Here is a 13,491-nt window from a genome sequence, read left to right as displayed (position 1 = left end):
TGCTTTTTTGTAAAGCATCGTGAGATGCTTCTCTAGACGCTCCGCAAGCGCATTTCTCCCTCCCTCGTCGCCCTCCTCCCTTGCCTTCTCTCTTTTCCGTGCTTCGATCCCTCCTTGCCTCAATTTGGCCAATAACCACGATGGGTTGTGGCACTCAATGGCAAGTGATGCGAGACCATCAAACCTGCTCACCATTTGAGAACCAAGACGACCGGCCAGAGGCAACTGCCCTGACGGTCGGCTCAATTTACAGCATTGCCGCGGGGACACAGTTTGTCAATGGCGATGGTGGCAAAGTATTTCGGGTTCGTGTTTCTGCACCACGCCCCCGGCTACGCATCCGGCAACAAACCCACGGCACGCATCGGAGGCCTTCACGGCCCCACGGGATTCTATCTCTGAGCTTCTGACCCCACCCCAGGCCTTTCTGGATCCCCTGACCGGGCCCCTCGACGACCATCTCAGGCCCGTGCACACCGTATAAGGGTGGTGGACCTGACCCAGGACCTCCGGATCGACCCCGGCTGTTAAGACCCTGCTCGGACACTCAAGGTGTCCCGAAGCCGGGATACTGGAATGAGGGAGAAATGAGACGTGGAGCACCTTGCTTTTGCCAAACAACGCACGGACACCCCTTTCCCCTGCCTGGAAAGGCATTCCAGGGTTCTATTTCTGCTTGAAACAAGAAAAGAAAAAAAACACCACCCACAGTAACAAAAAACGATGAGCCAGGAAAAACGAGATCCTTGCAAGGAATTCTGTTGACGCAAGTGTCGGCTCCCGAGGGAACGCTGCGCTCCACGGTGGAAGGGGGCGGCAGGAGGGGTCAACAGCTGCGTCCAGGATTAGAGACGGCGCCGTGGCGGGGGGCGTTGGGGGGCGTTGGCGGGTGGGGGGCCGGAGGTACAAAGTGAGGGGCAGATAGAGGCACAGCTCCACACACACACACACACGCACGAGCCACGGCCGCTCGTTGATAAGCGAGCATGACAACCGGTTACTGGGGTCGTATGCAAAACTTCAGGGGGCTTGTTACTTACAAAATTACATATTTTGAGAAGACCAGGTGGCTCAAGAGGTCAAAGAGCTGAGCTAAGCTGGGACTTTGGGTACGAATCGAGGTCGCTGTCAGTGATTGAACTGTTAAACTGGTGGAGTTGATGGTCTCAGTTCAGTCACCAATGACTGCACAAAAAAAGACTCCTCACATTAATTTTGGGCTTGCACCTAATTTTGTTGAATTTCATCTCTGCGAGTTAAATAAATATCCATTTGACTCTCATGCGATGCTCATTTCTCTGTAAAGCGGGGTGGATGTGAAAATGCTGCACCCTAATGTGTAGAGTGAAGGTCATCTGAAGAGGCTTCTCAGCAGTAGTTCTGCAATTTCCACTTCCACGGGCCCAAATGGACTTGTCTCAAGACACAACACCAAAAGCACAATCCGGACAAAATTGCGGAAAAGGACAAATCATTTATATTTTGTTGCATTCAAATAAAACATGAGTTTAAAAAAAAAACTACTCAGTTCAGAGTTCTCCAAACTGGAGGGAGCAGGTGCGGCCCCGCACGATGAAATGACGTCGTCGGGAGTTTCTAATGGGGTGCGCGCCTCTGGAAATCTAAAAAGAAAAACATTTACTGTACAAACGAAACAGGAGGCACACTCGCGGCTACCCAACGCACACTGCTATAGCTCCCTCCTTGAAAAAAAAAATGTAATTATAAAATACCGCCGCTTACAGCGCGGGCTAACGAGCGGCAACAGCTGCGCCGCAGGGCGCGGGTATTTTTATCCGCATTGTGGTGCCCCCCCCCCCCCAGTGCGCACCCCGCCGCGCCCATCCCGACGTGCCACCTACTTGGCAACACCCTCCCCGCACCGGGATCCGAGTTCGACTCAAGAGGTCGGCGCCACGCTCGGCGAACCTAAATTTAAAACCCCCTTCACCCCCCCTCCCCGGTCCGTGACCTCCGCGGCACGAGGACCGCCTGGTTGCACCGATAAACGGCGATCAACAGCGCGGGACGAAGCACGCGGTAGCACCCCCCCCCCCAACACCACATCCACCCTCCGCCGACCCGCGTGTCAGTGATCGTTTTTTGCAAGCTCAACGAGGGCGGCTGAGACGCCGAGGGTTAGGGTTCAGGTTGCGGGTTAGGTTTTGGATTAGGGGGCACAGAGGAGCGAGAGGGTGGAAGCATCGCGAGTCCAACTGGGCAGTGGCAGCGGCAGGTGGTGCCGAGGTTCCTTGCCCGGCAGATTCTCGGGGCTGCCGCTCAACTCGAGCAAAAGGCAGCGAACCGAATCGAACCACAGCACGAGGAGGCAAGCCCGCCTTTCGCCGCTCGCACACGGCGATGCGACGGGGAGTTTTAGAGGCGGAGGCGTTCCCCGGAACGTCTGAACGTTGATCTGTGCCCATCAATGCACGAGGCGAGGGAGGGCGTGGAATAGAAAAGAAAAAAAATAAGCGGAGAAGTTAACTGTCGATCTTGTGACGCCGGCTACGCCGCCGCCGGAGGAAGCGTGGCGAAGGTGAGGTACCCGGTATGTCCGGGCATCTCCCTGGGGGGGCAGCCCGCCTTGAAGCTGTAAACCCCCCGCGAGCTGTCCACGACCCCCGCGGGCACGGCGTGCGGGGGACGGGGCCGCCCCCCATCGCCGGACGCCCGGACGCCCCCCTGCCCCAGGTCCGGAACCTGCGCCCAAAACACGCGCACCGGAATACGCGATCAGCTGTCTCTCTCGCCGCTCGCAGCTGCCGCCGGGAATTTGACGAAGCAAGGACGACTTCCCGCAGGAATGCGTTTGCTCGCACGGCGCCGCCTTCGATAGGGCCGTGCCCTTTAACGGGCGCATAAATGCAACCTGTGAACACGTGTACACGTGGTGACACGTGTACACGTGGTGACACGCGCACGCATTCACTGTTGTGCGGATGCCCAATCGTCAACGCGTACTCGTAATTACACAGACGAGGATTGTAGAGCATCTGAGCGCAGGTGCACCTCGACTCGCCGAGATGCAACATCTCCCACGTCCGTGGGCGTGCACCTCCGCAGACCTGCGTGGGTGCTTGTACTCACGCGGTCTCGCGTAAACTCTTCGAACACAGACGCCGCGTAAATTCCCAGGGGCGCGCGCACGCACGCTCAACCCAGGGCTGCCGCATTTGCCACTCGCGGTGTCCGCGCTGCCGCAGTCGCGGGTTTCCCGCCGCTCGAACGCGCGCCCGCGCGTCCGCGCATCCACGCCGGCGCGCGCGTTACCGGCAGGCTGACGGTGCGGACGTCGAGCGGGCGCAGCAGCACCTCGACGGTGGAGGGCTCCACGAAGCCGAGCCCCGCGAGCGCCTGGCACGTGCGCTGCACCTGCTCGATGCACGGGGAGAAGGAGCAGAGGCGCCCGCCTGCGCCGACGCACGCGCGCACGGGAACCGCTTTCAGCACCGCGGAATCTCGGGGGGAGCGTTGTTAGCGAGCGGGCCCTTGGGAATGCCACGGGCACACGACCGTCCTCTCCCCAGTGCCACGGTTTACGCACAGGACCAAGCACGCGCTCGTGCGAGGCGGAGAGAAACTGACGGAGCGGAGGCTCAGGACAGGTTATTCATGGCCAAGATTCGAGCGCAGGCAGGTGAGCTCACTCGGCATCAACGTCACGCACTGGGGAACAGGCCGGTTGTTCGCAGCCTCTGCTGCACGGACGACGTTGAAGATGTTGCAGTGTCTTAAGATCCTTCACAAGAGTGAGCCATTGTGTTTGTGTCGGCGTCACAGCCGTGGTGCGGACAATCAACCAACACTACAAATACGCGAGCTCACCGTCTCCCCCGCTAAATGGGACGAGGAATCTCACTGACCTCTTACACAATGCAGATTTTACAGATGCACATGGTGGTAAAAGTGAAGAAATGAATCAAATTCATGCGCTGTGACCCCAAAATTACGACCTCTCATCGAATCACGGAGGTGAGGGTGAATGGTGGAAGTGGGTGATGATTCACGTCAGTGGGGTGAATCGCAGAAGTGGGGGGACAAATCGAGGAGGCGGGGGGGGCGAGTCAAAGAGGAGGGAAGCGAATGAAAGAGAGGGGGCGAATCGCAGAGTTGGGGGTCAATGTCGTGGCACAGACCCGAGGTCTTCATGGCGTCGCGCGCGTGGGGGACAGCGTCCCAGGGCGAGGGGATGTCGAGGAAGACGGCGTCGGCCACGCCGGCGACGCCGAACCCGTCGCGGCAGACGTCCCGGCAGCGCACGGTGGCGAGCCGCCCCACGCCGTGCCGCTCAAACTCCTCGGCGGCGCTGGCCGCTCGCTGCTCGTGGAACTCCACCGTGTGCAGGTGGCCCGAGGGCGCGATGGTGCGCAGCAGCGCGTGCGACAGCGAGCCGCTCCCCGTGCCTGTGGCCGCCGGCGGGGGCGAGGGGCGGGACACGGGCGACGATGACCACGCCGTTAACCCTTTGCTCACACAAAGCTAACCCCCGGTTCGTTGTTGCTCGAATTCGATTGGCCGAACGAATTTAATCGGACCAAACAGAGAGGACGCGACGTGCCACCGTCAGGTAACGGCAAGTCAGAATGGGTTAATCGCAATTCTGGAGTGGTAGCGCAGTGGTCGGCAGTGCACTGTGATGATTCACCTGGGAATCGTTTTTCTTCCCCGCCGTGCAAAGGCTCCAATTTAAACAGAAAACGCAGATGGCGTCTGTCACACGAGTCACTGTGTTCACTTTTGTGTTAACATTAGTAGTACTTACAACTAATCTGCATATTGTACGCAATCAATTGTTACACTGTACGATCCGATTCATGTACCTCCAGCGTGAGAATCGACTGAAAGCGATGATCATGCTTCGATGCATCCTCGTCTACCAACCAGACACAAGCGCGGGTCCTTCCAAAGGCCCTAACCTGACCCCTATCACCACTTCCATTTTGCCGGTGCCCCTTTTCACGTACTGCTCACTTTTTATATTGCGTATTCACAGAACCACGCAGCTTCACAGAGAGCTTGGTCTCAAAACACATTTACAACAATAGCAAACACCAGCACATTCGAAGAAGCCGACCGCCGCCGTCAACGCCACCGCTGCCGCCACGACATCAACAACGCACCGGACTCGCACACCACCGATCCAGGCCGCAGGTCCAGCATGAGCGTCACCATGGCGATGTCGGTGCTGTAGAGGATCTGCGTGCGGTGCGGCAGCGATCGCGTCCAAAGCTCGGGCGTCGGGTGCAGCGCGTAGGCCCAGCCGCCCGCGCGGCCGCAGGCCACGCGCGAGCCGAACGGGCGTCCCAGCAGCGCGTCCGAGTGCCGCACGGCGCCGAAGCGCGTCTGGGTGACGGCGCCGGCCTTGGCCCGCACGGGCAGCAGCGCGTCGTGGCCCAGGTAGAGGATGACCGTGTCGCCGTCGCGCACTCGCTCGGCGTACTCCGCAAAGCTCATGTCGCCCGAGATGCGAGCGTTGCGCGTTCGCTCGGTCGCTCCTTCTCCTGCTGTTTGGGGGGTTGGGCGAGGGTCAGGGGTGCGCGGTAAGCGATCACGTGTACAGTTCGACCTCGTTGCATCTCTTTATCGATCCACCGCTTAATGAGGGTCTCCTGCATGCCGTGCAGTGCGCGGGGCTCGTTTGACCACTCTATTGAAGCAAGCCGGTCGGCGACGGTTGGTGAACGCGGAGAGCACAGATGTGGGAGCGTTGTTGTACAGTACCGCAATTGATGTTACTGCAATGCCCTCTGCTGCCCACCACCTAACCCCAGAGCCTACAGCAACCTGTTTTTGCATGGAGGTCACCCACCCAAGCACACTGAAGGCTCAACTCGGCTTAACTTCGGTGAGATCAGGCGCATTCTGGGTGAAGAGGTCAAAGGCACGTGATCACAATCATATTCAAATTGTGCTCCTGGCGGTGCTGTTGTCGCGAAGTGACAAAACATTCGTTTGAAGCTCCAGCGGCGAGCGGTGCACCGCCTTGTGCCCTAGAAGAATGTTACAAAATGAATCCTTGAGCATCACCATCAGCAGGTCTCTTTGTCCACATATATGGGGACGGCGATGGATCAGCGTTCAAGTCGGATCCCTCGTCGGTACCCAGGCCCCGCCCCCCCCACCCCCTTTTCCCCGGGGAAGCTCGCGGTCCGACCAGCGGAGCGAACTCGGCGAGCTCCGACTCTACGAGTCCGTCTCACAAGCACGTGGCTCAACAAATGAATCAACGCTTGCGCCGTTGGTTTGCCTCCACAATCAGACGGACGCGTCGAATTCTCAGGTATGGAATTTAGTCAGCTTCAGTGAAAAAAAACTAGATTGCATAAAATAATAAAATAACACGATAAAATTCTCACGACGTTTCCGCCACGCAAGCGGCCGTCTTCAGGTGAAAGGTACAGACCTGTCGGGACGACAGAGCTTCAAAGGCCGCTTGCGTTGTGGCCGAAACGTCGTGAGAATTTTATTGTGTTATTTTATTATTTTATTCTCATTCTACGTGACTTTACCGAAAGAACCAAAGAAGATGAATCCTTGCAGTCACGAAAGCTTTAAATCGAAATTTAGATTGCATAACTCGCTACGCAGGTAGCATCTGTAAAAGAACGATAAAGCTCAATGGGCCTCACCTGGTTAAATAAACATGTATTTTTTATATAGTTTTTAGTGTAGCTGCACCCGCGGTATTAATCAGGGCGGCCGCTGGATTGGAACCTCGAACCTCCGCAACAACGAGCGGCGAACGCGCCGCCGCTACAGGCTGCGTCATCGCCCAAAAATAACGAAGAGAGCAAGGAGGGGAACAGTGATTTGAAAACAATCAGGGCTAGCAAACCCCGGGGGGATTGCATCGGGATGATTGAGTAAAGTGCAATAGACGTGTAAGGTAGGAGGAGGTACGAAATGAATGTGGGAGATCTGAGACTCTAAGATCAGCGGAAGCTCCTAGCAAATGTGGAAGAAGCTACAAGCAAGCCCTGTGGAAGAACGGCCGATGACACAAAAGAAGAGGGAATCCGCGATGATGGAGAATAATGCAGGACTGCTGCTGCCGGGCCAACGCTGCTAGCGACCGAAAATTACGATGGTGTCGATTCGTGGGCCAGTTACGAAAACCCACATTCACGGGCACGCTTCGCTTGTTTTACCCTGGATTGAAAAATACGCGAAACGTTCGTCAAGTTAAGTTGTGCTACACAGCTGACCCCACTGGGCCCCCGTGTCGTAACCTCAGAAACAACAGCGTTAGGGCCCCCACAGAATCCGCGATTGAATCGTGAACACACGCGGCGGCCCCTGGCCACCGTGTCACTCACACCACACCGAAGATTGAATTCCCTCGCTTGGGAATAAAAGTGCGGACCGGATTACATACAGGGTGGGATTTTATACCCGGTCACATGCGACGTGGCCATGGAAAGCACCCTACTACGGGAGTCTGTACTTCCAACGGAGGCGAAGCATCAAAACGACACGAATTATGTCTCTCTCACTGCTGAAGCCCTCTCGGCGTGGCCAGCAGCAGCAGTAAGCGGACCGCGACATTGGCAACGAGATCTTGCACTCAATGCTGCTGCTGCTGCCGGCTGCGTTGTGGGCAATGCAGAAACATACGTGGTTGTACTGTACTACGCTCCGGGGTCTATGTTCCCCGCGTTCGCCAACCCACGTTGACCAGCGTGGCGAAGAATACGGTCCGGTACCGGACAGGGATAACCCCGTCCCCAAGACGCGCGTGGCTTGGCGTGGCCCTCATCCAGCAGTGGATTGGCCAAAACATGCCGTAACGTGATGGGGTTGATAACGCGACGATCGTGACGGGCATGATGAAGGCAATAATACATATTGTAACGGGTATCGAACTCATGTGTCCGACAACTGGGAGACCGAGCGGCTCCACCACCATCAAGACGCCTTACAACCCCAGCCACCCCACGGCCAGTGACCCCGGTGTCTGCTGGGACCCCACCAACAAATACGAAGGCTACGTTCAACCCTTAGCCCCCTCCTGCCTTAGCCTGCTACTCCACGTGTTGCCCCCCTCCTGCCTTAGCCTGCTACTACACGTGTTGCCCCCCTCCTGCCTTAGCCTGCTACTCCACGTTTTGGCCCCCCTCCTGTCTTAGCCTGCTACTCCACGTTTTGGCCCCCCTCCTGTCTTAGCCTGCTACTACACGTGTTGCCCCCCCCCCCCGCCTTAGCCTGCTACTCCATGTGTTGCCCCCCCTCCTGCCTTAGCTACTCCACGTGTTGCCCCCCTCCTGCCTTAGTCTGCTACTCCACGTGTTGCCCCCCTCCTGCCTTAGCCTGCTACTCCATGTGTTGCCCCCCTCCTGCCTTAGTCTGCTACTCCACGTGTTGGCCCCCCTCCTGCCTGCTACTACACGTGTTGCCCCCCTCCTGCCTTAGCTACTCCACGTGTTGCCCCCCTCCTGCCTTAGCTACTCCACGTGTTGCCCCCCTCCTGCCTTAGTCTGCTACTCCACGTGTTGGCCCGAGGCTCGGACGGCGCAAAGATGTCCCTACTGAGACCGCCCCCCCCGACCGAATCTACCCAAAGCACTTGGGGGGGGGTGAGCTGCCCTGTCCCGTACCCTCCTCCTGTGCTGACCCCCCCTCACCCTGCCCTCTTACCCTGCCCACGCTGACCCCGTCTGCTGCCCCGGCACCCGCGTTCTTGAGCCTGTTCCGACACGGCGACTATCCGCGCTGGGAAATGTAGAGACCGCCTTCCCTATGCGCCTATCTGTGTTAGGAAATGTAGTGCGCTTTCCGGACGTCGCCTATCCGTGTTGAGAAATGCAGACGTTGGTTCGCGCGGATACCTATTAGTGGTAGGGAATTAAGAGTGCGCCTACAGACGCTTATCCGTGCTAGAAAATGCATGGTTGGCCGACATACGGTATTGCAAATGTAATACAAAATGTAGGCACGTGTTAAGTACGTAAAAATGTAGAGCTCCCATGGCAATCCTCTGCTGGATGACCATACTTCACCAGGCTGGTCAGTGCAGGAGCCACCGATGTTAGCTTGCGGCCAGGGATTGAACTCAGGTGGCCGCATGAGAAGTCCAGGGCGTTAAGGGGCCGTCCATAAATGACGTCACGCGATTTTGGACGATTTTTGACCCCCCCCCCCTCGTCACACGGCGTCACAAAAAGTCAGACCCCCCCCTCAAATATGACGTCACAAAGCTCTGCCCCCCCCCCCAAAAAAATACAAAACATGCTTGAAATCGCTTTAAACTATTGTCATTGTAATGCGTATTTAATGTGCCGCTGCACTCTGATGTTGTAGGAGAAACTTGTATCAAAAAGTCTATTTAATTAAGTACAACGTTTTTGATTTAAAGCTTTCGTGACTGCAGTAATTCATATTCTTAGTTTTTTCGGTAAAGTCACGTTGAAGAGAAACAACAAAATAACAAAATATATAACGTCGTGAGAATTTTTTATTGTTTTATATATATTTTGTTATTTTGTTGTTTCTCTTCAACGTGACTTTACCGAAAAAACTAAGAATATAAGTACAACGTGTTGTCTATATTTAAAATTGCGCATTTTTATGTGACGTCACATTTCTCAACCCCCCCCCCCCCAGGTGCGTGACGTCATTTATGGACGGCCCCTCACCACAGCGCTACCAACCTCCACCCCAAATGTTACGTACATACGAATGTATTGTGAGCGATCCTTCATCCCACGATTGTGCTGTGTGCACAAGGGACGTTCTGAAAAGTATCTCTCTAACCTTGAGACATGCAATGATGTACGAAGGGCCCAACTTATTTCGCAGATGAATAAAAACAATTCCGACATGTCCACGTGTTTCTTTGCGATCTGTAACTGTTTAATCTCGATACGAGGACACGTCAAAGTGAGTCATTAAACCAAGGTTTAGATTTTTTTTGTTTATTAGTATTATTAAATAATAGCTTTGATGAAGTAAGCTTGAAATTAGAAGGAATTTATGTGCTTGTGCGATTTTAACTTATATACTACATTTTTTATCTATTTTTAGTGACTAACTTACCTTTTCTGTACTTTGCACTCCTGTGATATATATTTTTTTGGTATTGTCTGTTGTTGTGACTTGCTCACCGGCCCCTAATGTGAGAGACAGAAAAAAGAGCTTCATAGCTCATTGGATTCCTCCAGGATAAAATAAAGACTCCGAGTCTGATCTCCATCACAGAGGCTCAATGACCCCAAAGGAAATCCAATAGGACCACGGTGGCAACACTGGGGCAAGATGCCCCCTCCCCCGCGCCCCTTCAGGTGCCACAGTAATAAATCAAAACGGGCATCTGAATTTAAACTTGCGAGATCCAAGCACTGACGATGAGCCGAAGGTCGTGCTGACTCTAAGGAGAGCACCACGCCTGACACAAAATGTGTTAATGCAGTCCACGAGAGGGCGATTAATGGGAGATCAACATGCAGGACCGTAGGCCGAGACAGTGGGCATCAGAACTGGCTCAGCGCATTCTATCGTAATGCAAGACTTGGCCACGTGGAAAAAAGTGTCAGCAAGATGATGGGTGATCAAAATGTCACGCGCTGATCACAAGGGAGCTCAAGTTGAAATTTAAGAGGACATCTTTGGAGCGGGTCCAAGCAGGACCAGAGGATCTCAGGGGCAGGACTGTGACTCGGGATGCGACATGGGTTCACCACTGTGATCGTGAAACCAAACAGCAGACCATGAAGTGGTAGCGCACACACAATCTCTGCCTAACAAGCGGTTCACGAAGAAGTCAGCAGTTTGGACAAGTCATGGCAACAGTTTTCGGGCACGGTGTGGGGGATGATTGTGGGGAGCGCGAGTGCTGATTCGCCGAGGCTGTTGCGAGAAGTCATTCGGGAGCGGGCTATGTGGAAAGTAGCGTTGAGAAGCGCCGCCTTTCCAGGACAATGCACAGCAAGCGGTAGATCGCCGTGACCACACCTTCCGATACATCGGGACTTAAACCCAGTGCCGCCTAAAATCACGCCACCCCTTCTGCATCACAGCAGCCTCACTCCCACGCCACGAATGCAAATGCAGGCGCGAGAGATGGAAGTGATAGTCTGGGCTGCGACCGACGTCGAGAAATAAAATATCTCGTACAGAGAGAACGGATATAATTATCGAACCTCCCGGTTTTAACCTTCCACGCCGCCGATGATCGACCATTAACCGAATCGGGACCGGGCCACGTGGCCGATGCGGTCGCCCGAACACAAAAATGGCGCATCGAAGATTCGGCGGTCTGAGCGAAGTGCAGCCACGAATCCCAAAAACCATCGACCCACATTTTCAACACTCCGTCGCTGCTGCTCCTGATGTCTTCACTCCATTAAAGGAGGAACGGACGAGATCCACTCCGCGTCTGAACAAAAGACAGTTGAGTGGATAACAGCATCCGAAATTACATCTTTAATCCGCTGCTTTTTAATCCATGCGAAAGGAGATCGCAGTGGCCACAGCGGGCTCGGGCGTGGCCCACGACGGACTTGCCCATCAAGCCGCTTCGCCACAATGCTTCGCTCAGACGTACACCTGTCGGCCCCCACGTTGACGCCAGAGCTTATAGGCGAGGCAGGCCATATACCCTCCCTTGGTTTCCCAACATCGACCCACGTGGATAAGGGCCCCCCTCAAATTCAATATAATCCCCACGCCTCCGTCTCTGTGCGAGTGTGGGCACTGTTGTGGTGCCGTCAATGTTTCCACTCCTCCTTCCTCTTCCTTTCTCTCCCTCTTCCACACCGCCTTCTCGCATTCACTCATCTCCACCCATTCCTCCACTCCTCCTCACTCCCTGTCCTAGCCGAACCCCTCTCGCTCATCCACTTATTCTTGGTTCTTTCGGTAAAGTCACATCGATAGAAAATTAAATTTAGAATAATAAAATAACTATTAAAAATAAATTTAAAATAACTAAAGCAAAAAACCCACGACGTTTCGATCGCAACGCAAGCGGTCTTCATCCACTTGCCAATTCCCTCCCTCCATCTCACCAACGCTCCCACCCACCGTGACCCCCCCCCCCCTCACCACCACCCCCTTCTATCGTGATGGCGCCTGTAGTTGCTAAGTTTGGGAACCAAAACACCGCCACTTTCGCGTGTGCACAGCACGCACGCGCGAGCACGCAGCCCACGTTTCCAGCCGTCAGCAAGCGAGAAACCCGATGCGCACGGGGCACGGAGTTCGTGGGCAGCTGATGATCCCGGTAGAGGGGGGCGGGCGGATAGACAATTGGCCTTTTTGTATACTGCATTCACACACACGAGACAAACATCCTCCCGTATAGCCTGAACAGACTTTTGGGGCAAATGCTGTTAGCGAGCACCTATGAAGGTCGGGACGGCACACGAGGGGGTGGGTGGCCAGCAACCACGCCCGGACGCCTTTGTCTCCCTAATGGCGATGTTTACAACACCGCACCAGGTACTCATTTGAGGCTGGGTCGACCTAATGGAGGTCCAAGACTGGTTTACAATATCGTCACCGGTGTTGGGCTACACTACCGCTCCCCTAGCACACACACAAACACCGACACACACATGCCAGCACAACAGATACATATCGCTCAACACAAACGATCTACCCCCCACACACACACAATCGCTGACACGCGACACACTCACACACTGACCGCTGGCACCTGCCATCTCACACACACAACAGCTGCAGTTTACCACGAAGTGTCGGTTAGGTTACCACGGCACGTGTGCCAGGCTAAGTGCACTTTGAGGCCATGTGAAGAGTAATGAGTTGACTGTTTGAGATGACTGGCAGATGCACCACCAGCGCTTCCCACATTGCCACCCTATTGTGTTTTATCCGCCCGGCAATAACTTTGCTCGTTGTTGTGAGCGTCGCTCCTCCGCCCTCCGTTGTTGTTGGAATGCGACTTCCTCGAATCGCCCAGCAGCTCTCAAAGTGCACCTAGCCTGGCACTGCCCAGTAGTGTTCTTCACGAGCCTCCTCCACAGAACCCGATCTTGACACAGCTGGTACCTGTCACCGGCAAGTCCACTCAGCTCCACATCCTCCAGTACCACGTGAGTCCAATCTCATCTCCAGCCGGTGTCGTGCCCGTTCAGCCCTCTCTATGCGGTCGAACAAAAGCTGCTTGGGCATGCGGTGGCTGGGCACGCGGGCTACACGACCCAGCCGTGCCTGCCGGAGGAGCTCACGAATACATAAACATCAAGAAAACAATTAAGATAAAAATTGAGACACAGCTTCCACACAAAGTAAAGCAACGACAATACCCCCCCCCCCCCCCCCCCCAATATAGCATTTACCAGACTGTTAGGGCAAGTGCTGTTAAGGAGCACCGATTAAGGCCGGAACAACATACACACGCGCCGATAACCCGGCCACAACCACACTGACCACTGAATGTAGGGGCAAGTGCTGTTAGCGAGCACCTATGAAGGTCGGCACGGCACACGACGGGGTGGGTGGCTCGCACCATGCCCGGCCGCCTAAGTC

The 13,491-nt window shown here is 55.1% G+C and overlaps 1 protein-coding gene across 4 annotated transcripts; it reads right to left on the bottom strand.

The window, feature by feature from the left end:
• Positions 1-1,454: 1,454 nt before the first annotated feature.
• On the bottom strand, positions 1,455-13,271 carry TRMT61A (tRNA methyltransferase 61A). Of its 4 annotated transcripts, none has more exons than XM_032947767.2 (5): positions 13,012-13,271; positions 5,124-5,507; positions 4,140-4,406; positions 3,274-3,413; positions 1,455-2,703 (listed from the first exon to the last, which is right to left on the bottom strand). In XM_032947767.2, the coding sequence occupies exons 2-5, from the start codon at positions 5,455-5,457 to the stop codon at positions 2,509-2,511; spliced, it is 936 nt and encodes a 311-aa protein (XP_032803658.1). In that variant the 5' UTR covers positions 5,458-5,507; positions 13,012-13,271; the 3' UTR covers positions 1,455-2,508. The 4 variants fall into 4 exon arrangements, with proteins under 4 accessions (XP_032803658.1, XP_032803654.2, XP_032803656.1 ...); XM_032947763.2 differs by lacking the exon at positions 13,012-13,271 and adding an exon at positions 8,948-9,102; XM_032947765.2 differs by lacking the exon at positions 13,012-13,271 and adding an exon at positions 8,638-8,900 and having other exon boundaries at positions 5,124-5,504.
• Positions 13,272-13,491: the final 220 nt, after the last annotated feature.

The sequence above is a fragment of the Petromyzon marinus genome, chromosome 6 (assembly GCF_048934315.1).
Source record: "Petromyzon marinus isolate PM22_M1 ecotype Great Lakes invasive population chromosome 6, UKy_Petmar_22M1.pri1.0, whole genome shotgun sequence".
Lineage (NCBI taxonomy): Eukaryota > Metazoa > Chordata > Hyperoartia > Petromyzontiformes > Petromyzontidae > Petromyzon > Petromyzon marinus.
This window is presented reverse-complemented; position numbering and strand designations above follow the sequence as displayed.

Excerpts from the sequence above, each read along its gene's own strand:
- TRMT61A (XM_032947767.2), bottom strand. The coding sequence starts at position 5,457 with ATGAGCTTTGCGGAGTACGCCGAGCGAGTGCGCGACGGCGACACGGTC. Across the intron at positions 3,414-4,139 it reads CGACGCCATGAAGACCTCGG|GCGGGCGCCTCTGCTCCTTC; the intron begins GTCTGTGCCACG and ends GCGTCGGCGCAG. Across the intron at positions 2,704-3,273 it reads TCCGCACCGTCAGCCTGCCG|GTTCCGGACCTGGGGCAGGG; the intron begins GTAACGCGCGCG and ends TTTTGGGCGCAG.